This window comes from Monopterus albus, unplaced genomic scaffold, assembly GCF_001952655.1.
Source record: "Monopterus albus unplaced genomic scaffold, M_albus_1.0 scaffold43.1, whole genome shotgun sequence".
In the NCBI taxonomy this organism is placed as follows: domain Eukaryota; kingdom Metazoa; phylum Chordata; class Actinopteri; order Synbranchiformes; family Synbranchidae; genus Monopterus; species Monopterus albus.
The window spans coordinates 2,486,437-2,513,582 of record NW_018127923.1 but is presented as its reverse complement, the minus strand read 5'-3'; the positions used below and the strand labels follow the sequence as shown (position 1 = coordinate 2,513,582).

Below are 27,146 nucleotides of genomic sequence, written 5' to 3'. Positions count from 1 at the left end.
CCGAGCACGCCCACTCCGTCTGTGGCGGACATTTTTGAAAAGGCAGGGAAGTTTCCCAGTGATGGTGTCAAGGCAAATGGCATTACACAAAAGATGGAGAAGGAATTCATTGCCTTAGATGATCAGCCATTCTCTGTCGTGCAGCAGCTCCTGTTCTCGATGAGAAGAGGAACAGACTTCACTGTGATAAAGCAGAGAAGTTACTCTTCATCAAGAAAAACCTGCCACTTTACCTCAAGAAGTAGAATGAGCTTATATTTATTATCCACTTTGCACATCTGCAATTCTTGGTGCATTTGTTGTTGTTAAAGTTCTACAGTTAACATGGGCTATGGCAGTCTTTGTTTTGATACACTATTATGTTGAAGGCCTAAAGAGAAAATATCGTATCTTTAAGCAGTTGCACTTGTTCTGAATGCACTTTCTTGTAGTAGCCCTACAGAGAAAATTTAAAATGCACTTGACCTAAATGCACTTTGTTTTTATGAGAGAACATTTAATTTTACAACCTTTCAGCAGGCCAGTAGGCCTGTACATTATTATTTAATGTACACGAGTGGGGTCAAGTTAAACATTTTAGTTTGAGTTTTATTTTATATTGTGCAATGTGCTAAATATTTGCATAATTTGTAATTGATTTATTCTTTGAACTTTAATATTAATTTATGCAATTGCAATGCCTTGATTTTAGTAAAGTTAGTACACAGTCATAGTCATAAATGCAATGGTGGTACTAATAATTGGCATAATTTCTTTCCGTGTTTTGGTTTTCGGCCTTGGTCTCCTCTTTTTCAGTTTCGCCAAGAATTTTCATTTCGGTGCATCCCTAGATGTAAGTGCTCATACTGCATATGGACAATAGGGACAGGTCCCCACCAATATTTGGGACAGAAATGTCCCTACCAGTATCTTTAGAGTGAAGTCATTTTAGATCATTCCGATGTGACCTCCCTGAGGTTACATCTACAAGACGATATGTTTGGCATTTGACTGACTGAAACCATTGGATGATGCAATGTACAAAAGTTATCCCTTCAGCGCACCAGCACCAACTGAGACAGAAGACTGGCGCTACACAATCCTGACAATAAGGTAGAAGTTTCCACTATGATTAGTCTTAATTCAATTCAAATTTAATGGTGCAATTTTTCAGTTTGTCTATTGGTGCCCTGGAGTTGCCTTCCATTTAATGGTTTTGTTAGCATATCTTCCATGTGTTCAATCATACTATTTTAAAAACACCAAAAATCTCCCAGACTGAATACCAAAATATTGGTAGGGACATGTAGGCTACAATAGGTTTTCAGTGAACTTGTTCTCAGTTGAATAATTATAAAAATGTATTCATTCTGCCCATGTACTTTGACAAAGAAGACTACATTTGGAAGTATTGTAGAACTTGAGTTTTTGGTTAAACTAAATAGCCCACCTATTTTTATTTTGTTTGTCTCCATTTATTGAAGCACCCAAGTTGAGGAAAGCTTTTAAGGGTTTTCCATTTTCTTATAGCTTTAGTGGACATTTTGAGGACTGGTCATGACAAAAGATGTTTTAGCCCTCAATTGTGAGTTTTTTTTCTCCCTCTATCAGATAGTTTTTTGTCTTTTTAAGGTGTAATACTGAAGTTAGAAATTCCAGTATCATGACAACACTAGCACCTAGATATAAAATTTGATTGTCACTTTCGGCTTTTCCCGTTTAGGGGTCGCCACAGCGAATCGTCACACTGACAACTCGCATGTTGACATTTGGCACATGTTTTACACTGGATGCCCTTCCTGACGCAACTCTGATTCGAATCCGGGGCGCAGCGACGAGAGCGCTACGCCTTAACCACTAGCCTACCAGGGACGGCACCTAGATATAAAATTTAAAATGATTGAACTTATTTAAAATAGTCACCAAATGCAACTAAATGGTCACAATCTGGAGCCCTGTATTAAAATGCATCCAGTGCTACTTGGATTGTGACTGTCACTCATTTTTTGCTGTGTACACACTCCTCTTGTCTCTGTGCTCCAGACCATCAGTCTCTCTCCCCTTTTAACCTGATGGTATCATGTGTCTGTCATCACACCTGACTGGTCAACACAGTATTCAGTCAGTGCATGGAGTGGAGTGGAGAGTGCTTAAAATAACTGACAACTTGTATTGGGTGTTTGTGATATGGCCTTTATTATATCCCAACTGGAACAAGCCACAATGCATTGAGTATATTTGACCTGTTCTCCTCCCTTAGTTTCAACATAGTTCATTTGTATATGATCATCTAGCAACCACTTCTCCCTTTCATGTAGGTGATGCGGGTTAAATCCGTCACTGTCTGAAAGAGGCTGTAATGACATACAAGGATGTTTCTATAATTCTCTGATTTTGCAAAAGGTGAACATTACTTTGTGCTGAAGACTTGACAATTACTTTTTTTTTTTTTTAAATGGATAACTGTTTTTGTGTCCAACCAGTGAGCTTCACTGACTGCACAGGCCGCACAAGATTCCCTTTTACCAGTGATGACAGCCGTTTCATGGTACAGACAGATGGCGTATTGATGGTGAGTAGTGTTCAATGGATTATAATGGTTTTTAATGCTCAGTTCAACCTTTATTTATATAGCACTTAAAAACAACCAAAGTGCTTTACATACACCTGGTAAACATATAAACATATGTCGACATTAAACATTGACAATCCAAAATCCTTACATTTTACACCAATGAGTTTAAATGATGGTCATTTTGACATCCTCCTCAACTCGGTTTTCCACCTCTGCTCATCCTGCTTTTCATACAGTCTTTCAATTTTTAGCTTTTTTTTTCTTTTTTTTTAAATCTTATAACCTGAGCTGACCTGAAATGTTGCACAGGTTTAGATGAACAGCCATAAGAGTAGTCTACCTCTATACATGTTGGCAAAGAGTATCCTCCCAACTGTCCTCAGGGTTCAGTTTGCCCAAGTTTTAATTTGTGCCATTTAGAGCTTTCCTAAATTGTTACATATTGGCCATCACTCTGTGTGTGGATTATTTTTTTTTTTTTTTTTCTCCCATCCAGGTAAACCGGCCGGTAGTTCTTCACGATGGACACCAGGACTTTGTCATCCACGCCTGGCCACAAGGTCACAAAATGACAGTTCCTGTCACAGTATTGCTTCGTGGGAGTCGCCACCAAAGTGATGAGCATCGCCGTGGACACCACAACTACCAGCACCACCTTACTGAATTGGACTTTGCTAATAACACAGGGGTAGGATTACAGAGACTGTTGGAGGACTGTCGGGGAGGGACAAAATACCTCAAAATAATTTTAAAGAAAATATTTTTTCAAGATCAGGCGTCAAATTGTTTCAAGTCCCTGGAATAATGACTGTTTTGGATGTAGTTTGACAGTGCAAGCACTTTCCCCCTCATAACAAACACTGCCCCCCTGATTGTGTGAATGGGCAAAACATACTGGTTCATTTGATAGGAAAATCTTTATTTGTGGATATGTTGTTTAGGCCTTATTAATGTGCATGCTTATTTAATTTTTTCTGCACACTATTACTTTAGTAATAGGCATCTTAATAGGAGTACTTATTGTAGTGTCTTTATGAAACTATTTAGCAGCTGAAGTAGAGTATATGAAAGCTATAGTTCATGAAGTGTTTGTCTGGTCCTTTAATACTGGTCATAATTAATATAATTGACTTAAAGTTTTTAAGTTCTTTGCATTTTGCTTATTTTTAGGAGTGTTATACTGTTGAACCCTTCCCTGACTAAATGTGTGCATGTTTTCCTAGAATGGAAATGATCCACATGTGCCTGTTCTGCATTTCCCCGTGTCTGCTGAAGGGCTGAGGAGGAGGAAGAGAGACTGGGTTATTCCTCCACTAAATGTTGCAGAGAATTCCAGAGGACCCTTTCCCGAATATGTATCTCATGTAAGAGGAACTAAAACCTTTTGTGACAATTTGATATTGAACTCCATTTGGAACATTTGAATATGCAAAGGCCGTCTGTGTTGGATGCCACTGTATTCATTGAGCTCAGATTTTTATTTAGGTTTTACTCATTTGATTTTATGTTTACATTATGATCAAGTATTGCTTTAAATTTACTTGTTTTTATTTGTCCCAGTGCTTACTAAACGTATTAGCTAAAATTTTTTGCATTTGGTTTTGTAACGGCTGATTACAGCTACAGCTGTAGTCCATGAGTGTTGTGACTCAGTTGTGTTGTGTTTTGTCTAGATCCGTTCAAATGAAGATAAAAACAAGAAGATTATTTACAGCATCACTGGTCCAGGAGCTGATCAGCCTCCTCTTGGTCTTTTCTTCATGAACAAAGATACTGGTCGTCTCTATGTCACACAACCACTGGACAGAGAGAAGCAGGCCGAGTACAGGGTAAGTACCCTCTAAGAGGTGGTGTTTTTTTTTTTTTTTTTTTTTTTGTTTTTTTTTTTTTGCTTCAGAAGTAATGTTTACCATGATTTTATGCAAATGTAATTGTATACAGATAAGTTTTACTTGCACCTGTGTGCTCTATAAGATCAGTAAGACAGGTCGGCAGTAAATTCAGCTTTTTGAATGGCTGGTTATAAAACAAACATTTGTACAGCTGTCACTGTGAGGACATTCATAATGCGTTCCCTAATCTTTGACCCTGTCCTTGACCATCATATCTAAAACATGGATGCATTATCAGAGCTGGATGCTACACTGCCCCACAGCTGTTGAGCCAGTTTTCCCCCTATGGCCCTAAAAAGTATTTTCTTTACAGGCCACAGTAATGAGAGGTGCCTGTAAAACTGTGGAACTGCAAATGCATCAATTTACCACTCTTTGTATTGTGAATTAAAAAGATTTTGTTTGTGACAGTACCCTAGAACCTAGAAAACAATTAACTATTTTGTGACGACATCCCAGTGTAAAATCTATGGACCGAGTGGGAGCGCACTGGTGAAGGAAGTGGGGGGAACACTATTACATGTGTGCAGTGGGCCGCATTATGCGGAAGCTAGAAAACATTTGGCTCGTGTGTCAGGTGAGAATTTTCATTCAAGTGACTGGGCGCCATCTTTGAGTGTGGGTGGGATTCAACAGCTTTTATTTATCTATACTGTATATCCTGAAGGTTTGGTGCTAGAGCCAGTCCCAACTGACACTGGGCAAGAAGCAGGGTCCACCCTGGACAAGTCGCCAGTCTATCACAGGGCTGACACTTGCAGACAACTACACACTCACTCCATACACCCACACACACACCTCACCGTCTGTCTGTCCACCAGTACAATGTCCAAGTGGTTGGCCATTACCAGTTTGTATCAGAAGAAGAGGGCTGTAGTGATAGATGTAGCAACATCAGAAAGAAGGAACACGAAAAGCTTGAGAAATACCAAGGGCTGAAAGAAGAGCTAGAAAAGATGTGGAAGGTGAAGGCACAAGTGGTCCCCGTGGTAATAGGAACATTGGGGGCTGTGACCCCCAGACTGGGAGAGTGGCTCCAACAGATCCCAGGAACAACATCTGAGATCTCTGTCCAGATGAGTGCAGTCCCAGGAACAGCTAAGATACTGCGCAGGACCCTCAAGCTCCCAGGTCTCTGGTAGAGGACCCGAGTTTGAAGGAATACAAGACCGCCCCAAAGTGGGGGGTGAGTGGGGAATTTTTATATGGCTTGGCGATATGAAGTGCTAACACACAAACTACAAATCCCATAATGCAGCGCAACAGCTGCCTTACCGAATGATGGGCTACCTGCAATCATTCCTGCGTCAATAACGTCAGATCAGTCAAGCGTCTGTTGATGTATACAACCCTAATTTCAAGTCAAAGCTAGCCCAATCAACCTAAGCTGCATGTCTTTGGACTGTGGGAGGAAGCTGGAGCACCCGGAGAGAACCCATACAGGCACAGGGAGAACATGCAAACTACATACAGAAAGGCACTAGATTGGTTGGGGCTCAAACCCAGAACCTTCTTGCTGTGAGGCAACAGTAATAACCACTGCTCCATCATGCTACCCTATTATAATATATCCATTATCTAAATGCCTAATACTAAACCATAAAACAAGTCTTTACCCTCAAACAGCCCTTTGAAGTTGTCAAAGTGAAAACTGGACAAAATGTCCTTGCTCTAAACTCAAACTGGTCATCCCAATGTTTAGTCATTCATGTACATTCACATAAATATAGTTTGTTTTTGCATGTATTATAATACAAATTTGTGTGTGCAGTTTCTAGCGCATGCTGTGGCAGAAGGCGTGGGAAATGCGGAGACACCTATGGAGATTGTAGTGAATGTAATTGATCAGAACGACAACAACCCTGTTTTCACTCAAGACATCTTCCTGGGAGTAGTTCCTGAGGCCTCACCAAAAGGTACTGTCAGTACTTTTTACCTAAGCCTGAAAAATCTCTTTTGGTGTTCAAAAGTAAGAGCAGCATAGAGCTGCTAATTTTTGTCTTAAACTTTTGATTTGGTTGAGTCCATGGGATCCTTCACAGTGGGGGAATACTACACAGTATGTGCACCTGTTCAGAATGGGACTGTTTATAGTGTAATACCAGAAGTGGTGTATTTAGCTAGTGATAGAAATATTAAAAGCAACTGTTAAGTAGAGGGGAAAAGTAGCATCTGAACAGCCCATTTTTATTTGCTAAATCACCAGATGAAGTGTTCTGAATATGTTAAGAACCTCTGAACTTAATTTCTATTTTCAAATTCCTTTTCTCCAGGTTTTGAGGTGATTACAGTTGTGGCCACAGATGAAGATGATCCAAGTACTAACAATGGAGTAATCCGTTACAGTATTCTGAGCCAGGACCCACCGTTTCCCAGTGACCCCCTTTTTGAAATCAACACAGTCACTGGGGTCATCAGAGTCAGTGGTCATGGGTTAGACAGAGAGGTAAGGTTTTAAAATACAGTTGTCGTTGATACCTAGAGTAGATTCAGGAAGTATTCAGACCCTTCCAAGTTTTTCACATTTTGTTACTCTTTTTAAATGGATTGAGTTCATTCAATATACACAATGCTTGTAATAGTCGGGTTCTTATACTCGAGCACAAGCCCTTGTTTGGGTCTACCTGCTATAATTCATGATTTAATGGCTTTGCAGGCTTCAGCATGATACTGAGCTACATAGTCATTCCAAACAGGCCTGATATTACATTTCTCATTTTTTATGCCTGTATGAGGGCAGTAAGCCCTAATAGAGATCACCCTTTATAAAATCATATATGGAACAAATATCACTAAAGCGCTTCGGAACCTTACAGTTGGCATCGTGCACATAATTGGGTCTCTAGGTAGTTGTACATTTCTCAGGGGTTTATCTGTCTAAAAATGTTTATTGCAAAAAATGTATCACAGTTTTCCAAAAGGTTAACAGCTACACGTCAGGCTTTATCCCCTACACTTTGGCCCAGCGACAGACCATGGCAGTTTATGACAAAACCCAAATAGCCATTCAGTGAGACTAGTGCATGCCCACAGCACTAGCAGGCCTGCTCATTCTCCCCACAGCAGAATCGGCATTTATTCCAATAACTTCAGTCCTGCATGGCTCATATCGCCAAGCAAATGTGCCTTCTGTCCAAAGCTCTTGATTGCTGCATGCAATGAAGTTGGTATAATGTACAGACACTTTTAAATGTGCTACATCTGTGTACAGTTTCAGACAGGTAATCTCTCGGCCAAGTTTTTCCTTAAGATGCACAACATAATGTTTCCACCTCTAGGTCTGGTGAAAACTTTGAAGCAAAACGCTCACCAGCTTGGTCTTGACTGTTAACAGAGTTCTCTGAATAAGGACATCAGCCTTTTCTCACAACTTGACTCCACTTTGGAGGGCCTGGCAAGGGTGACTGCCCTCTGGGACTGTCCATAGCCTTCTCCACATTTGGAGTGGAAGACTCCGCCACGGCAATCACGTCCAAGACTCCCACCTGTTTTGTTGCCAACACTGTGCTGTCTGAGCCAGTGGCTCCACTTGTTACTGCAGACGCATCCGGACCATTGTCCTGGATCAGAGCACACACCTGGTGATTAATCCCTACCATGATGGCAGATTTTCAGACATCAGCCTGTAGCTGCAGTTTGTGTTTTATGGCACAGACTTAAGCATGCGGCCTCTCCATTTTCCCCAGTAGACTCAAGACATCCATGTTGCAGGGGACAGTTTTTTTTTTTATTTTATTTTTTTTTGTTTTTTTTGTGGGTGTCTTTCTAAGGCCATTAGTGAGAACAGTTTTGCTGCATAGTAGGACAAAATGTTTGCCAGCAGGGCAATCTCATCCTGACTTATTGTCCTAATTTTTTATAGAGAGTAAATTGAGCAGCTCATCCTGTACAATAACTTGGCCGTCGGTCTGAGGTCCCTGGTTTTACCTGAGCCCAGCTGAAGTTGAGAGCGACAGAGCTCCACGGTGCATCATCCGCCATGACGGAGGATGATGGAAACACTCCAGAAGCCCATTTTCACTATCATTTTGGAGCACTGTGTGTAGATTGAGGGGAAAAAAAATTGAATCAATTTTGAGTATGAAACGTAAAATGTATAAAGCATGAAAGGGTCTGAATACTTTCTGAATCCACTGTAACTGCTGAAATGTGTTTTAAATGAACTTCTGATTTATCCTCTGATTTGACTGAGTTAGGCTGGACTAAATGCTTTTATGAAAGCAGACAGCCGCACCAATTATGTCATTTACTTTAGGCAGTACTCACTATGTTACCAGGTTGTACAGTGCCTGGGTCCTGTTACAAATGTATGTTCTGTTGGCACCACATCACTGACTTCTTTTCCATTATATACTAAATAAGTAGGCTATTTCTGCAAAATTGACATGACACCTCAAGCCTTTTGTGGTTAGTGACTGTTTCGTCATCATCTGCAGAAATGGACTCCACTGCTGCAGATGTGCCTTCCCCCTGCCAGATTCAATAGAACTTGTATTGAAAGTTTTGACATGACATGCTAAGTCTGACTTTAATAGGGTACTCACCAGATCATCTAGCCATAAAAGGATTTTTTTTTATTTTTGTTGTTTTGCTATTACTTTTTTTTTTTTTTTTTAAACCCTAACTCTTTTGGATAAGAACATTAAGACTCATGTGTCATATAAATGAGATTCTGCTTTGAAAAGTATTAGAGAGGCTCATTTAGACCAGTGTTCAAGCTGTTCATAAGGTCTAAGTTCAGGATGTTTTATGTTTGTACAAGTCAGATGTTGCAAGGCTGACATCTTTTAGACCAGTGCTAAAGTTAGTCAAATGGTCAAGGTGCACTTAAAAAGGGAAAAAAGGAACTGTGCCCCAAGGCTGTGGACTTCTGTACTGTGGTTTCAGGTTTGGCTTCAGAACTGTTGCACCCCTTACAGAATATGAAAGCTTTCCAGTTGCTGAGCTGGCATCATTGTGCGTCTCTCTTTCAACAGAAATACCCACAGTACACTCTGATGGTACAGGTTGCAGACATGGAGGGAAAAGGGTTGGCAGGTCAAGCCAAAGTAATCCTGACTGTAACGGATAGCAATGACAATGCTCCAGCCTTCACTCAACCCTTTGTAAGTACCATGTGCCGTTTCATAAACTCTTCCCCTAAAGAGCAATTGTCCAGTCATACTTTAGCAAATGTAACAGGGTACAGCAGATCTGTGAAGTTTCAAATTTCTTGCAGTGTGCAAGGGGTCATTGTAATGGCTAGTGACAAACTTTTTAATCAGTCGGTCTATTAATTGGACCAACATTTAGCATTTTTAGATAAATGGCATCAGCTGATGTATGTGCTCACAAGGCCAATTAACAAAAAATGTCTGCAGGTATTTCAACAATTTAGTTTTTCGATTACTTGTGGACTTCTGTAATTATGGGGCGCCTACACTTCAGTAACCCGAATTTTTTATTTTCAAATACTTGAAATAAAAATTCATAATTGATTAGTGTTAAATGTTGAGTTCAGCAGATTTCTCATTTGTTGTTGCAATTTGTCTGGTACAAAAAGGAAAGCGTATCTGCATTTTAGATACAGATATATATATAAAATAAATGAGAGAGAGAGAGAGAGACCAATTTTGGTCAACCGCTAATAAGAGCTGTGGTCAGTGTTTAAATAATTTGGAGTGTCCACGTCATAAGGCAACAACAGATTTCCTGGAGAACATAATTCAACAATCATTTCTGGTAGTTTAATAGGTTGTAAGCAATAATGTCTGATCCTTTTTCATTCTGTTCGGTGGTTTAAGCAGGACTGGAGCTCAGTTTTGATTGTGGAAGTTTGACATGATTAAAACTTTGCATCATTAAAAAGACATGTCACCTGTAGTGACTTTAATTTTTAAAGGCCTATTTGGTGTTAAATGGCACAATTTAAGTGCTTGAATTAAAGTGAGTAAATTATGTGATACTATTTTGTAGCTGTTCGCGTGTAATGAACTAAAGTGCAAAACATAGAGCATGAAATTAAGGCTAAGTAGAATTGTTTTGTTTAGTTGACCATCTTTGTGTTCTCATGTTGTTTTATCCTCACACTTGTAACATTTAACGCATCCCTTACATGTTCCCAGTATAATGCATCAGTACCAGAAAATAAAGTGGGTGCTCTGGTCGTTACAATGTCGGTAACGGATGCTGATGAGCCTCAGTCCCCAGCCTGGAATGCCAAGTTCAAAATTGTCCTTGGTGATCCTGGAGGACTTTTTGCTGTGACAACAGGAAGTAACAAACAAGATGGAATCATTACTACGGCCAAGGTAGGAAGTAAAAGCAGCCATTCTCAAGCAAGCAGCGTTAGACTAGAGATGTCCCGACCCAGTACTAAGTATCAGCATCAACACCAATCCAGGCACTTTTTTTTTACAGAATCGGCATTGAGCAGAAGAGAGCAGAGCCAATTCCAATCCATATGTAGAACTACAGTCCTCTGTTTGAGCAGACTTGGTCATGTTGTTGAGATGCACATGACAAATCCAATAAGCTGCTACATTACTCCAGCTGTCTACACTGCCAGTGTGTAGGCTGGCATATCGCTCCTGCTTTACAGCAGGCAGCCAGGACCTGAAGCCCATTTTTAACTTGGTCTGTTTTGTTAATGCAGCGATATCTAAATTAGAATAGTTAGACTAACTCTGTTCACATACGGAAATGTTGTAATAGTTAGTATCTGCCCTGTTAATGAATCTAAGTCTGAGTGTTGTCCAGCTCCCACTTATTCTTTTGGTTCATATCAATAATTTAGGCTAATAAACTTAATATTTGGGAAACAGGATCAAGAAGCTCCTGAAAAATACAGTGCAAGATTAATTTCAGTGTCATATTTAATGATCATTTACTGTGGGTAATTAAGTATCAGATTGGAATCAGTATTGGCAGATAATTGATATGAAAGGAATCAGAATCTGTATCTGTCAGAAAAACGGGGTTGGGACATCCCTAGTTAAAACAGCATTAAAGTTGCAAGAGATAAATAAAAAATTTTATTTTCACTTTGTTACATTCCAAGAAACTGCATAAAAACCTAGTTTAAGAAGAGTTTAAAATGAACTTTCCTGTTGGTTGTAAAGCAGCATTGGTTGTAAGACTGAAAAATTAACATGCTTTTCTTTCCATCCAACCAGCCCCTTGATTTTGAGAGGACCAGCAAACACACACTTCTTGTTGCAGTGGAGAATGATGTTCCTTTTGCTGTTCCGATGCCGACTTCTACCGCCACAGTGGTGGTGAATGTGATAGATGTCAATGAGGCACCCATCTTTGAACCATTAGAGAAGCAAGTGTCAAAACCAGAGGACCTTCCTGTCAACAGTGATGTGGCGTTGTACACTGCCTTTGACCCAGACACAGCACGCAAACAGAAAGTCATGTAAGATCAATCTCCATTGAATGGAATACCTTGTTACTTTGAAGATGTATTTGAATACAACATTATCACTGCTAGAGTAAAGTAGACTTGAAACAAGCTCTTGGATAACCTCTTCATTTTTCTAATCTCAGGAGTGCTCAGAGTACTTTTATCACTAAAACCTTTAGGCTTGCTTAAGCTTATTATTGGGGATCAAATGTAGAAACGATTTATGTAGAAGCTGCAAATCCTCCAACCCATTCCCAATTTAGCACATATTCTGTGTGAACACTTCAGCACTGCATGGCTCAGTGTTTCTTGTGGATCAAGAGATTTGGCGTGGCGGTAGTGTTACCTGCCGGGGGTTGAGGGGACAGAGCAGTCGTCAATCCTCAGCTCCTGATGAGCTCCTGATGAGCTGGGAGGACGGTGGGCGAACACCAGGGCGACGGACAACAGAAATGGGCTGAACTGCAATAGTTGCACGTGTCAGAGATGCAGTACATTTTATAGAATCAAGTTCCATTTGTTGCATGGAAAAAAACGCATCTAAAAATGCTCTACATCTGAATTGGCTTTAACTGCAGCAGTGAATGTGTTTATGGGCTTCCCAGCCAAGTCACTGAGGTGATACAAAGATTAATTTAATTTGTTGGGTTTTCCTTATGTAATAGTGATAATGGTAAGGTCTAGACCTTACTTTGTAAAGTGTCCTGAGATGACTTTTGTTGTGATTTGGCGCTATACAAATTTGATTTAATTTTTACTTTTGAGAAACAGATTAGGGCAGTGGTTGTCTTTTTCAGCTAAAACTCTTAACGGAGGTTAAACCTTTTTTGTCACATGGAGATCTGGAGAAGGCTATTCGCGTGTTTATTATGTCACAGTTAGATTATTGCAATGCCTTGGATGTAGGAGTACCCCAGACTTAGCTTCAGAAATTACAGTTGGTCCAAAATGCAGCAGCTCGGCTGCTATCCAATGCTCCCAGGTTTGCCCATATCTCCCCGATTCTTCGTGCTCTTCATTGGCTTAGAATTAAATTTAGGATCCTATTGTTTGTTTGTAAGGCTATTCATGGTCTCACCCCAGCCTACCTATCTGACCTGCTGTCAGTCTCTGTGCCGCGTAGAGCTCTTCGCTCCACTGATCATTTGTCGCTGGCGGTGCCGTGCTCCCGCTACAAAAAACGGGGCGACCGATCTTTTTCTATCTACGGCCCCAGACTCTGGAATGCTCTTCCGGTAGAATTGAGGGCGGAAAGTGAGCTAGTGGCCTTAAAAACTTACTTTTTTTTTAAGCAGGCTTTTGAGACCTACGGTAACCAGTTATACTGTTTAAATTTTAGTCATGGTTAGTATTTGTGTTTGCACCTACCTGTTTTTTGCTAGTGTTATTGTTTTGTGTGTTTTTACTGTTGTTCAGACCTTTCCAGTTGGTGTCTGTCTGATGTTCAGTACATCACATAGCTTTGAGATTTGACAAAAAGATCCACCTTTGGTGATGATACATGCTGTCTGTCAGTGATAATTGCAGCTGCCGTAATTCTTAAGTCTTCCTGTTTTTTAATTTCCCCCATGTCTTCCCAATATATAACAAATTGGCCAAAGTAAATGATAAATGGTCTTGTACTTAAAGTTTAAGTGTAGTACTTTTAGGTAGGTAGGTAGGTAGGTAGGTAGGTACTTTATTGATCTCTGTGGGGAAATTTCGGTGTTTCAGCAGCAATGGAGAACAAACAACATAACACCATGAGAAACAAACACCACACACATATCTTGATAAACAAATTTCAGTACCTCAAGCAGCAATAGAGAACAGACAGCATAACATGAGAACAAGCACTGCAAACACATCCTGATAAATTCCAAGTACTCAAAAATAGACTGAATCAAGTATTTGAATAATCAAGAACAGAATTTACATATGTGCATATTAACCATGCATTTTACCCCAGGATTTGAGTATTGCACCTCAGTTGACTATTACATAGTCCCTCATACTTTCACCTAGCTTATCCCTGCAGTGGTGTATTGTGCAGTCTGATTGCTGTGGGGAGGAACGACCTATGGTAACGCTCCTTCTTACACTGGGGATGTAACAGTCTTGCGCTAAAGGAACTGTTCAGAGCCTCTACTGTGTGGTGCAGGGGATGGGAGGGGTCGTGCATGATGGATGTTAGTTTTACCAGCATCCTTCTGTCCGCCACCTCCTTGATGGACTCCAGGGGGCAGCCCAGGACAGACCCAGCTCTATTGACCAGCTTGTTTATTCTCTTTCTGTCCCTGACCGTGCTACCTCCTGCCCAGCCCACAACAGCGTAAAGAACAGCAAATGCCACCACAGTATCATAAAACGTCCAAAGGAGTGCCCCCCGCACACCAAAGGACCTCAGTCTCCTCAGCAAGTGGAGGCAGCTCTGGCCCTTCTTGTACAGGGCGTTCAGTTTTTTCAGTCCAATCCATTTTGTTGTTGAGGTGGACACCCATGAGTGCTGGTGATTTCCGCCGGGGGTCAATCACCATCTCCTTTGTCTTGCTGGTGTTCAGGACCAGGTGATTTTTCTCACACCACTCGACAAGGTCAGAAACAACCCCCCTATATTCCCACTCATCCCCCCCAGATACACATCCAACATTGGCGGTGTCGTCCGAGAACTTTTGTAGATGACAGTGGTGGGAGTTGTACTTGAAGTCCGATGTGTAGAGGGTGAACAGAAAGGGGGAAGGCACCGTCCCCTGGGGTGCCCCCGTGCTGCAGATCACCACGTCCGACACAGTCATGCAGCCTGACAAACTGAGGTCTGTTTGTGAGGTAGTTAATGATCCATGCAGACAGGTGTTGGTCCACACCTGCCCCCTCAAACTTCCCCCTCAGCAGTGATGGCTGGATTGTGTTGAAAGCACTGGAGAAGTCAAAGAACATGACCCTCACCATGCTTCTGGGGGACTCCAGATGAGATGGGGCTCGATGCAGCATGTAGATAATGGTGTCATCAACCCTGATGCCAGGACAGTATGCAAACTGCAGTGGGTCGAGCGCCGAGCTCACCTGGGCACAGAGGTGGCTGAGGACAATTTTCTACACATTGATGCACACTCAAAGCACCGTTTCCCATTTGCGTGCACAAATGTTCACATTCACACATCAGTATCATCACTGGAGCAACTAGGGGTTCAGTTTCTTGCTCAAGGACTCTTCGACACATGGGCTGGAGAAGCCAGGGATTGAACCACCAGCCTTACGGTTAGGGAATGACCCACTCTACCTCCCGAGCCACAGCCATAAAGATGAAATACGAGTTATCTCCAGCTTCAGTTACCCCCATGTCCAAGCAAAACAACAAACACCTTCATTAGGGATTACATATTAATGGAATGTTGTTCAAATGATCTCTGAATGCCACATTGCGATGCTTGTTAGTTGCAACCAGCTTGTTTGCACAGCATTTTATTGTGCTTTTCTTGTCAATGTGCAGGTATAAAACACTTAGTGACCCTGCAGGCTGGCTCAATGTGAACAAAGACACGGGCGAGATAACAGTCAATCGCCTAATGGACAGAGAGTCCCACTTTGTCAAGGACAGCAAATACACAGCACTCATTGGTGCATATGACAATGGTAGGTGGAAGGCAAGACTTATCTTTGCACATCTGCTTAGTAGAAAATGAAACGCGTGCTGCTCTTTTAAGCACATTACAGTCCATCAGAAAAGATGCTATTTGTTTTAAGCCCACTTGAATGAATTTTTATGCAGAGTCAAGTATATCAGCATAGCATTGTTGGATTTGATAACTGCTTTAGGAGCCAAAAAGTCTAAGATGATGTAAAGTTCCCCAGAATTTTTTTTTGCTATATCCTGATAGGTGTGTGTGTGTGTGTGTGTGTGTGTGTGTCTGTCATCTCCTCAGATGAAATCCCAGCCACAGGAACTGGTACTCTGATCATTCAGCTTGAAGATGTCAATGACAACGCACCCACCATTGATCAGCGTGAAATCAAGGTGTGTCATCTTTCCCAACTGCTGAACAGTTGTCAAGTTTTGAACACTTCTAATACAGATGAAATGCAACACAGACAAGTTTTGGTGCAGAACGTATAATCTGTGCTGGGTGTTATTTTTATATTCTACTGATTAAAGAATGGCTAACTTCAGAGGTAAATGTAGCAAAAGCCCCTTGGTGTGCATCATCAGAATAAACAAAAGCTTGAATTTGACTTTATTTTTTCAGGTGTGTAACAAGAAACCAGGCCCTCAGTATCTGTCAGTAACAGATATAGATGGACCGTCCTTTGCTTCTCCATACAGCGTCTCCTTACAGGGCACGTCAAAGAACAACTGGACTGCTAGGATGAACGACACCCGTATGTAGTATTCACACACGACTAGAAATACAACCTATTCTGGTTCCTGGAGTAGTAGTTTCTCAAATAGCAAGTGCAAAAATGTTACCCGATCAAACGGCAAGTTCCAGGAGGAACTTGTCACTGAGAAGGAAAAAAACATCAAAGGGTTTTAAAAAGTTTGTAGGAAAAGCTCATATGATTTGAATTTTAAAAAAAAAAGAAGCTTTTTTTGCTGGTGGTCTTCTTCAGTTTGTCCATTGCCTGGGTTCTGATCAGAAAATCTAAAGCTCAATGTATCTTACATTTGAAAGCAAGGCAGCTTTACCACATTTTGTGCATGGAGGTAATTCAGACTGCTTTATGTAGGCAAAAAAAGACATTACAACCAATGAGCATTAAAAAAAATTCAGCTTAGACTTGAAGTTGGTGCACATTTAAGGTCCTCGGGAAGTTGGTTCCATCTGTATGCAGCTTCAGCCTGTTTGGCTCTGACCCGAGGTTCTACCAGCTAACTGCATTGTAAGGATCTGAGCCCTGATGGGTTTGGATTCTTCAAGACCAGAAATGTATTTTGGCCCCATACCAGTGAGTGATTTAGAAGCTCACGGTAGCACTTTGAGTTCTATTCTGTTGGTAACTGGTGGCCAGTGTAAAGATGAGAACCGGAGCGATGTGCTCAGTTCTGGTTTTTGTTCTTGAATTTAACATAAAAAGTAGAGTTTCTTCTGAGGAACACACAAGTAGGCTCCCAAAATGTAATATGTTAGATGCTTCAGTTAAGGTATAACATTTGAGATTTGAAGGACTGGATATCATTGTGGAGGCAATACACAGCATGGTACTGATGCCTGAGGAATAGACTTCAGTGGGAAATCCTCCATATTTACAAAGTAGTTTATGCCAAGATGTTTAAAGTGTTTGTAGAAAAGGGCATTAAATTTGTCTGCCACTGAAAATTTTCTATGAAAATAGTGCTGGAATTGGACAAACTCAAGCAGTGCAGGGGCTGTGAATTAATTTTCCTCTGTTTTCCTTGGTTGCAGAAACGGGCATTATCCTAACTCTAACCACTGAGCTGGCCAGTGGAGACTACACTGTGGTCATGAGGGTTGCTGACAAGGAGGGCCTGGAGCAGGATAACACTGTCAAGGCTGTAGTGTGTGACTGCACTGGGGAAGACGTGTCCTGTGGAGAACGTGTTGTCGGTGGCACCAATCTACCTGTTATCCTAGGAATACTGGGAGGCATCCTGCTGCTGCTCAGTGAGTCTGCTATTCAGTACGAGTTAAATATTGAAATATGCTTATCATAATTCCAAAGACTATAGATAGAAGTTATCTTATTAGGCAGAGATCATGAAGCTTTGCATTACAACTTTTGTTGGAAACCTGCAAGACATTTCACTTATCGTTCAGTGGAACCCAATGAAAAATATAACCTGCAACTGATAAGAGTGCCAACAACTTTGGTTTGCAGTAGGCTGCTGTGACCGGTTGTCACTGAGAGAAGCTCCGATTCCCTGATCTGACAACTGCAGCACAGTTTTGCCAAGAACCATGAGACATACATTACAGTATAGGAATTATGTAATGTTAGTTTGTTTTGGGTTTCATAGAACATTTTGATGCATTATGAAGCGACAAATAGAAACTTGACCACCTAGTGAAATGGCGCATTTGTTGGACTGTTTTCAGTGGAGCATAATCCCCATTTGATGCTTTATATTTGTGGCACCTGGGATTGAGTCAAAATAAATTGCACCATTTTATATTAATGAAGGAACATGTAACCCAGTGCAATAGTGAGCCACAGGCTTTGCTACACACAGAGTAGAGTAACCTCGGTTTTTGGTCTTTAACAGTAAGAAAAATAACGATCCAGCAGTGACAATGGTAAGTAGGACTTTATTGAGCCCACAATGGGGAAATTTGTGTTCCAGCAGCAGTATAGAGCAGCAACAAGACACCATAAGAACAGACACCACACACATATCTTGATAAATTCCAAAAGTACCTAAAAACAGACAGAATATACAGTGGTGTGAAAAAGTGTTTGCCCCCTTACTGATTTCTTATCTTTTTGCATGTTTGTCACACTGTAATGTTTCAGATCGTCAAACAAATTTATATATTAGTCAAAGATAACACAAGTAAACACATCATGCAGTTTTTAAATGAAGGTTTTTATTATTAAGGGAAAACAAAATCCAAAACTATAGAGCCCTGTGTGAACAAGTGTTTGCCCCCCTGTCAAAACACTGGTTTATCGCACCTGAGTTCAATTTCTCTTGCCACACCTGTTCGCAATCAAGAAATCACTTAAATAGGACCTGCCTGACAAAGTGAAGTAGACCAAAAGATCCTCAAAAGCTAGACATCATGCCGAGATCCAAAGAAATTCAAAAACAAATGAGAAAGAGAATAATGGAGCTCTATCAGTCCGGAAAAGGTTATAAAGCCATTTCTAAAGCTTGGGGACTGCAGCGAACCACAGTGAGAGCCATTATCCACAAATGGCGAAAACATGGAACAGTGGAGAACCTTCCCAGGAGTGGCCAGCCGACCAAAATTACCCCAAGAGCGCAGCGACAACTCATCCAAGAGGTCACAAAAGACCCCACAACAACATCCAAAGAACTGCAGGCCTCACTTGCCTCAGTTAAGGTGAGTGTTCATGACTCCACCATAAGAAAGAGACTGGGCAAAAATGGTTTGCATGGCAGAGTTCCAAGACGAAAACCACTGCTGAGCAAAAAGAACATAAAGGCTCGTCTCAGTTTTGCCAGAAAACATCTTGATGATCCCCAAGACTTTTGGGATAATACTCTGTGGACAGACGAGACAAAAGTTGAACTTTTTGGAAGGTGTGTGTCCCATTATGTGTGGCGTAAAAGTAACACCGCATTTCAGAAAAAGAACATCATACCAACAGTAAAATATGGTGGTGGTAGTGTGATGGTCTGGGGCTGTTTTGCTGCTTCAGGCCCTGGAAGACTTGCTGTGATAAGTGGAACCATGAATTCTGCTGTGTACGAAAATATCCTGAAGGAGAATGTCCGGCCATCTGTTTGTGGCCTCAAGCTGAAGCGAACTTGGGTTCTGCAGCAGGCCAATGATCCAAAGCACACCAGCAAGTCCACTTCTGAATGGCTGAAGAAAAACAAAATGAAGACTTTGGAGTGGCCTAGTCAAAGTCCTGACCTGAATCCAATTGAGATGCTGTGGCATGACCTTAAAAAGGCGGTTCATGCCCGAAAACCCTCCAATGTGGCTGACTTACAACCATTCTGCCAAGATGAGTGGGCCAAAATTCCTCCACAGCGCTGTGGAAGACTCATGGCAAGTTATCGAAAACGCTTGATTGCAGTTGTTGCTGCTAAGGGTGGCCCAACCAGTTATTAGGTTTAGGGGGCAAACACTTGTTCACACAGGGCTCTATAGTTTTGGATTTTGTTTTCCCTTAATAATAAAAACCTTCATTTAAAACCTGCATGATGTGTTTACTTGTGTTATCTTTGACTAATATATAAATTTGTTTGACGATCTGAAACATTACAGTGTGACAAACATGCAAAAAGATAAGAAATCAGTAAGGGGGCAAACACTTTTTCACACCACTGTAGTATTTGAGAGTCGATGGTAAACTCTTCTGCTACAGGCTCAGTAGAAAATGGCTCACCTGTGGTGACATAATTGTGTCGGTGTGTTGCTTAAGCTTTGTCCTCTGTAGGTGAATCCTAATTCCACTAACTGTATCCATGTTTCTCTCACTTGCATTTTTTCATTGCGTCTTAGTCATGTAAGACACAAGGAAAAGATGCAAGGGCCAACTGTGAAGAGAGGAATGAGGAAACGCATTTTAACTGAAGGCGTCCAATCACCGGCTGATTTCTGACAAAGGGTTGTGTCAGTCATAACCAACTTGCGCGAAGGATGTACTCGTGTACCCTTGGCTATAGCCTCCTCGGTCCTCAGAGCAGAAATAAGCTTTGAGATGTCCTTTGGCGGGGCAGACTGAGGAATGATCAAATAAGGGAATTGGGATTCACCTTGTGTGTTCAGTGCTGGTGCTTCTGCTGCTGCTATTTGCGAGACGGAGACGAGGAGAGAAGAAGGAGCCTCTACTGCCGGATGACGACATCAGAGACAATGTCTATTACTATGACGAAGAGGGAGGTGGAGAGGACGATCAGGTAAATGAAGGCATGGTTTAGGCTGATTTTATGACTGGACACACGTCATACAATTGTTTGCAATCAAAAAGTAAAGCTACATCTCCAGTCAGGTAGTCAGTGCAGTAGTGATCAAGGCTGGACAATAATGCAGCATTATCCCTTTTCTCATTAGTCACTGAACTCACTTTGCAACTATAATGTAAAGGGAACTGGCAACAGCATTTAGTTTGATAGACATATGTGGCTGAGTCTATACTCTTGTGTAGATGAACAATAAAAGAGAAATTGCATAAATTTAGAAATGCACAAACTGATTTTCTTGTTAAAAATGAAAGCTGCCTTATCTAATGTGTAACCCCTCCCTATGTTTGCCCCCCCCCCAGGACTATGATCTCAGTGTTCTTCATCGTGGTCTGGACAACCGGCCTGAGGTGTTCAGGAACGACGTAGTGCCAAACTTCATGCCGGCACCTCAGTACCGGCCTCGTCCTGCCAACCCAGAGGACATCGGCAACTTCATTGATGATGTGAGTCAAGAGCACATCAAATATCTTATGGTTAAAGTAGGTTGCTTTGATAAACTAGCTTGTTGCCATGTTCAATATTTCAATTTCTGCTCTAGAATATCTATAAAAAAAAAGTATTTTTATTTAAAGAGGCCATGGCACACTTTCCTTTTTCTGACAATGTTAAAATGGCAAATTATAATCTAAGACCTGACCTAAAGATAAAAAAAACGAGGTGAGCGTATGTTCTATTACTTCTATGCAGAAGCAACTCTGTTTATACACGTCTTGCAAACTCTCGCTCGTGACTTTTTTTTTTCCCCAAACAAAGCATTACGTGATAGTTGAAGGATTTCCTTGAATGGCCATAATCTCCAGGCCATTGCATGTTCATGTGAGCTTGCCTGACATCCACCTGTGCCATTGGAAAAAGTGGAATTTTTCGACTGCTCTTGGTTTTGTGGATATATTTTCCTTCCTGTTGATGCACTGTGACCAGAGGATGTGGAGAAAAATACAGGGCCTGAGGTTACTGCATGTCCAGGAATGTTCCTGTACAGGGACTCGCTCTTTTACCTGACCAGGTCTAACCTACAAGCAGCTGGCCAGTGAAACCCCCCACAGCGGTAAATGATCAGCTGATCAATGCTGGATTTCCCTTGAGTGCATTACCTGTGGTTTTTTTTTTTGACTGCTTGAGGCCAGTGTGTCTGCCGCATGTGATGTGTTGCTGGTTAACCAGTGGATTAACGACCCATGATGTTATTGTCAGTGCTACGCTACCTGTTGGAATTAATTTCACTACTTTGGGAGTGTATGTGGTCATGTCGGGGAAGATGCAGCGACCACCGGTTGGATTTACCAACCTTGGAGCAATTTGAAAGGGAGTGATGTTTGCACTACTCAGTGGGACTTAACAGTAAGTTTAACATTAGAATTGTTCTAAGGCCGGAGACGTTTCTATGTCTGCATTATGCCAGGTAAAATATGGGGTTTCTCAATTTGTTTAGTGTTGGACATCTCTCCATCAGTACATATACCGTTGTTTACCCATCTATGGAGGAGAAATTCCAATTAATATGGTCGCGGTTCGTTGTGCTATCCACTTGTGAAACAATGGCGGGAACAGTAGCTGTGCGTGTTCACGAACTATCCTCTTGGTTTTAGGAAGAGGCACTCTGGTTTTATTATTTTGAAAGAATTAGACCATTTGGAATTATGAGGGTTGCCAAGATTAAACATTAAATGGCTGGAAACAAGCATGCCATGGGGACTTTAACTAAAGCTTTCCATTTCTCTTATCTAAACACGTGCATATACATATACACATTCTTTACAGATTAATAGTCAGCGCAACATATAAAGTTATTGAAGTCACTCCATGAAGCTCATTTTGGTGTCCTTGTTTTTTGTTTTGTTTTTTTGGTTGTTTTGTGCTTTGATGATGGTTATCATCCTCTCATCTTCCCTGACATAATTTTGATACAAATATCAAACCACAAAGCAACAACCAAAAAAAAAAAATAAACAGGGACATGATTTTACAGTATAAAAAAATTAATTTTATAAAATGCAAACCTATATCCTCCACTTCTCACAGAACCTGAAGGCAGCTGACGGCGACCCGACAGCACCACCCTATGACTCCCTGCTGGTGTTTGACTATGAGGGAGGTGGCTCTGATGCAGGGAGCCTCTCCTCCCTGAACTCGTCAAGCAGTGGAGACCAGGACTACGATTGCCTCAGTGAATGGGGACCCCGCTTCAAGAAACTAGCTGACATGTATGGAGGAGGAGAAGATGACATGCTGTAAATGTACCAAAGAACAAACCATTTGAATAGGTGGATGCACATACAGCTGTGTGAACGTTAGATTGATGAAAGCATGAACTGATAAATGAATGCATTCCAGGAAGACAACAGATATTCATGCTGATGATATTTTTTTGGGATGGATTTGGATTTACTTTGTCAGGGTAGTGCTGTTGGCAGTTAACAGCTGCTGCTCAGAATCCAAATTATGAATTATTTTTAATATACAAGTGGTTCAGTTTGAATGGGGAAGCTCTGCCTGCATATCTTTCAAATTCCTGTTTGACTTCTAGGTTTAAAGATGACTTATTTTGTGCCCAGTGAGTTCTGGAGCCCATTCTTCAGTCTGATTTATGGATTTTGTCCACATATTTTAACCTGCCTTGTTGCTTACTGGGTAACACTGGAAATGCACACATGCTAGCAGTTGCATTGGTAATGATTGTAAAAGTTTGGCAATGTATGGTACTTTTTTTCTGTAGTTTGTACAATTGTAACAGTTTAATGCTTTTGTTTCACAAATGAAATTGCAGATGATTGAGGTGAAATTCTAGTAGTCGGCTAACACTACATCACCCTTTTTGTGTGGTCTCAGTTAAATGCTTTGTTCAACTGACCACTTTATTACACTGTAATGGCAACTGGTTTTGTAGTTACCTCTAACAGTACTTTATTTCAAATGCTTTAATTTTGAATTTTTTTTATAAAGTTCTTATACAATTTCTGGACTTGTCAGTGGTCTTATTGGAAGTCAAAGTACATTAGACATCAGAACTAATGATGCATTAGTGCAGGTTGTGTGGGGAGAGAAGTTTTTCCTCATGTGAAGTTACTATATTGTGTGTTTTGTTATTTTTTTGTACAGGCAATTGCAGAGAAAGCCGTTTAACCCACACAGGGATTATAGTTTGTTCTGGAGACTTGCACTCTACTTAAAATCTATGTACTTAAAGGTGCTCTAGTTCCTTTTCAGCCACTATAGTTTAGTGAGACTCACAGTGGCACCATAAACCATTCCTAACCACTCTGCCCCTCCTGTCATGTCCAGTTTCATAGCGATTATGCAAAGTGCAGATGCCTGGTTGTGACAAACCCTACACAATGCAGCCTTTAGTCCAAAGCTTGTGTTTGCTGACAGAGTAAATTTGCCAGCCCAGTAGAGCACTCTGTCACAAAAAGCTCTGAAGTTCAAATTACTCTGGAATTGAAATCACTTAAGTCAAAGGTGAAATCAGCAAACACTAGCTTTAGATGGCAAAACATCTGAATGGCAGACCAGACATCCTATAGGGAATATGGCTGAGCTCAAGCAGGTCTGTGAGGAAGAATGGTACAGCATTTTTGTAGGTCTACAGCTACAGAAATGTGTTTGAGGTTATTAAATCCAAGCGTTCACTCCTTCAACAGCACAACTGTAACAAGCTGGACTATGCAGTGTAATAGCACAGCTAGTCTCCACTTTGTGTTAAGGATGAAGCTGTACATTTTAATGACCAAGCTCAACTTCTGTTCTGATATATGGATACAAGTAAATAAAACACCAATAACACATTCTGACCAGTCACCATTATAACAGTAAGATGACCAGCTGATACATTAATATAGAAACAGCTGTATGTGGGTGATACAGTAGTCCTTTTAACACATAGTGTCTGAAGTGTAGAGGTTCAAAGGTAATTGGAGACTTGGCTTACAAACATATTGGTTCACACACAAACGAGCTGTGTCGTGGCTCAGAGTTGCCGTATAGATTGTAGTGAGGTGCCTGTCACTATGAGGAGTAAAGAGGTAACCATAAGTGAAGAAGATATTGGTGAGGCTCAAAAAAGCACAAGCCTATCAGGGATATCAAAGGTAGTTGGTTTGCTAAAATCAAAGCATGGTGAAGGAAAAGACAGATGCCACAGAGAAGAACACTCTCCAGGAATTAGGCAGACATGTTTTGTTGTCAACTATCAATATACATAAGGCCGAAGCAACTAAAGACTGGATGAGTCCACCGCCAGATCGTAGTCTAACTGAACTGCATTCTACTTGTGAAGACCAGACTGAAGGCAGAGAGCACACAAGTGCAAGTGTCTATGATTTCCGTGGGTGAAAGATTTCAGGCAGCCACTGACTGCAAAGGATTTTCCACAAAGTACTAAATATGTATGCTTTACTACACAGGAGTCTCATACTGACAGACACAAAACGTTTGTAGTCATTGTACATGCCCACAATACTTTATTTTGCTTTTAAAACACAAGCACACACACATTCCCCATTTTTATAGTGTATATGCTTTATGCTCAATCAAAGGAACAAACTAAAATACAACAGGCTGCACATTATTTGCATTTACTTGTATGTATTTTTTTACAGTTATAAATGAAAAAACATTTAAGTGACAGTTACTTAACCCTTTGTTTTAAATAACTACATTTTCAAGTGACTTGAATTTTTCATGCCATATTCAAATTAAGTCACAGAGAAAACAGGTTTGTTGTGGTTTAATGTTGTCCAGCAGGGGGCAGCATAGACTTGCTAAAACAAAATCAGTTCTTATGAGGAGGTGCAACAGAGAGGAAGAAGCATCATCGTGCCAAAAAGAAACACAATGAGGGGTAGGACCATGGGCTGTCTTTAACATTAAAACAAACTCCCCTAGGCTTCCTCACCACAGGGGCAATGCTATGGACTGTATGTTTAGTTACATTTATTACTGATTATCAGCAGCTTAAGGGATCAACTGTCCTGCAGGAGGCTGAGCAGACAATTAGACGTCTGACATTAGATTTTAATGTTGCATGGTAAATTTGCAATGTCACAATGACAATTCAAATATTAAAGACAAAGAATTAAAAGGTCCTTTTTGTGTCAGTAAATACATAAAAACGAAATACAACAAACTATTGTATTTTACTTTATTTCTTTGTTTGATGTGTTATTTAGGCATTTCTTCCACACTATGATGCGACGCTCATGCAACATTAACATTTCCCTAGGATCTGGCCAGGAAAATTCATCAAATCAGATTCTAAAGATGATGTATTTCGGGGCTGTTATCACTGCTGTTGAACTCATGAATAGGTCTTGTCTTTTCCTTAAGACAGTTGTAGAATTAACCACACCATAGTTGTCAGATACTGCAGGAAATAATTAATTTACAAAACATGTTGGCAGTAAAGAGTCAAAATGATCATTATTCATAATTCAGGGTTTTGCAGAATCATCCATCGTTGACGTCTTGCCTGGATGTAGGGTCGGATGCCCTTAAAATTCACTTTCAATTTCCCTTTATTTGTAACTCCACATGCAAAGAGCTACACACTCTCCAACATCCATCACTCTTTTCTTGGTCTTTTCAGCCACCCAAAGTTTACTTGTTTCTTCAGATCAAGCAGGAGACATTTTCAGTTACTGGTGTTTACTTTGTCATACTGTACCCCAGCTGGATTTTTAAAGCCGTCTGTTGTAAAGTTATTAGACAGCATCAGTCCACTAAACTGAACCCATTCTATACTTACTTTAAAATGTTTCTTATTACTTTTTCAAATGCTTGATTTTATGTACATCCAACACTCAGACCTACAGTAAGTCACATCTTAGTGATCTGATGCCCCAGGATGGAGGCGTCTCTCCATGTTGTTCACACTAGGTGTTAGCCTGAGCTCCTCTTTCAGATCGCAGCTACACAGCATCCACATGAAGCTTTGTCTGTACTGAAGGCTAGAGTGGACACGATAACTACAGGTCACTACAGGGAGACCTCAGGCAGCCCAGTACCTCCCCCAGAGAGAAGAGCTTCCTGGTCCCCGCTGCCAGGGACCTTCCTGACTCTTGGGACTGGCCTTCACCACCGTGACCAAGTCAGCTTTTCTGAAGGAAAAGACAAGACATTTGGTTATTAATATAAGGAATTCTGCCACAGGTGTTTTACTAAACTAAATGTTTTTCAGTGCTGCTTTGCTTCCATAATCTCCACCAAGGGCAGGAATTATGTTTGTCTGTGTGTGTGTTTGTTAACAGCATAACTTAAAAACTGATTTGGATGACATTTTTTGAAGGGGTAGGCGGTGGCTACCCAATTGATTAGATTTTGGTGCTGTTCTGTTTCATAATTTGGATACAGGAATCTTTAAAAATGATTCACCATTGTGAGTGCTGGAGAACCTGCTCAGTGTATCTGAGCCAATTTGCGGGCAAAGTGCACAGCTGCGTTACTGAGAACTCCACACACATATGGATTGAAATCCCTGGGTTACTGACTGTCCATTTACTCTCAGTAGAAACTGAGTGCGGTCACTCGGTCCACCCTGCAGTGTGAGACAGGGACTGAAGGAGCCCAGCGAGAGGACAGACCAGAGCTGGGGATAGATCTATGCAGGAACAGCAGAGATTTGGAGTCGGGTTCAAAGCTGTTATCGTTTTCATCTGTAGGACTGGTATTATGCCACTTGATTAAGTTTTGACATTTTTTCAGGTGACAAAGTAACCACTT

The 27,146-nt window shown here is 41.0% G+C and overlaps 2 protein-coding genes across 6 annotated transcripts in view; one reads left to right on the top strand and one right to left on the bottom strand.

Moving 5' to 3' along the window:
• Positions 1-23,391, top strand: part of LOC109960058 (cadherin 1, type 1, E-cadherin (epithelial)) — a 32,740-nt gene extending 9,349 nt beyond the window's left edge. Inside the window, exons 4-19 of the mRNA XM_020599900.1 lie at positions 2,463-2,551; positions 3,051-3,242; positions 3,778-3,918; positions 4,228-4,383; positions 6,218-6,362; positions 6,720-6,892; positions 9,423-9,551; positions 10,551-10,736; positions 11,601-11,845; positions 15,303-15,445; positions 15,736-15,827; positions 16,057-16,189; positions 17,215-17,433; positions 20,233-20,363; positions 20,729-20,872; positions 22,452-23,391. Of these exons, the coding sequence (XP_020455556.1) occupies positions 2,463-2,551; positions 3,051-3,242; positions 3,778-3,918; positions 4,228-4,383; positions 6,218-6,362; positions 6,720-6,892; positions 9,423-9,551; positions 10,551-10,736; positions 11,601-11,845; positions 15,303-15,445; positions 15,736-15,827; positions 16,057-16,189; positions 17,215-17,433; positions 20,233-20,363; positions 20,729-20,872; positions 22,452-22,664 (2,531 nt within the window). The 3' untranslated portion in view covers positions 22,665-23,391. The remainder of the gene's footprint in view (positions 1-2,462; positions 2,552-3,050; positions 3,243-3,777; positions 3,919-4,227; positions 4,384-6,217; positions 6,363-6,719; positions 6,893-9,422; positions 9,552-10,550; positions 10,737-11,600; positions 11,846-15,302; positions 15,446-15,735; positions 15,828-16,056; positions 16,190-17,214; positions 17,434-20,232; positions 20,364-20,728; positions 20,873-22,451) is intronic.
• A 1,481-nt stretch (positions 23,392-24,872) lies between these two features.
• The window catches only part of rasgrp3 (RAS guanyl releasing protein 3 (calcium and DAG-regulated)), a 63,769-nt gene continuing 61,495 nt past the window's right edge, over positions 24,873-27,146 (bottom strand). For all 5 annotated transcript variants that reach the window (XM_020599879.1, XM_020599883.1, XM_020599882.1 and 2 more), the window contains exon 17: positions 24,873-26,524. In XM_020599879.1, coding sequence (XP_020455535.1) covers positions 26,516-26,524 — 9 coding nt within the window. In that variant the 3' untranslated portion in view covers positions 24,873-26,515. The remainder of the gene's footprint in view (positions 26,525-27,146) is intronic.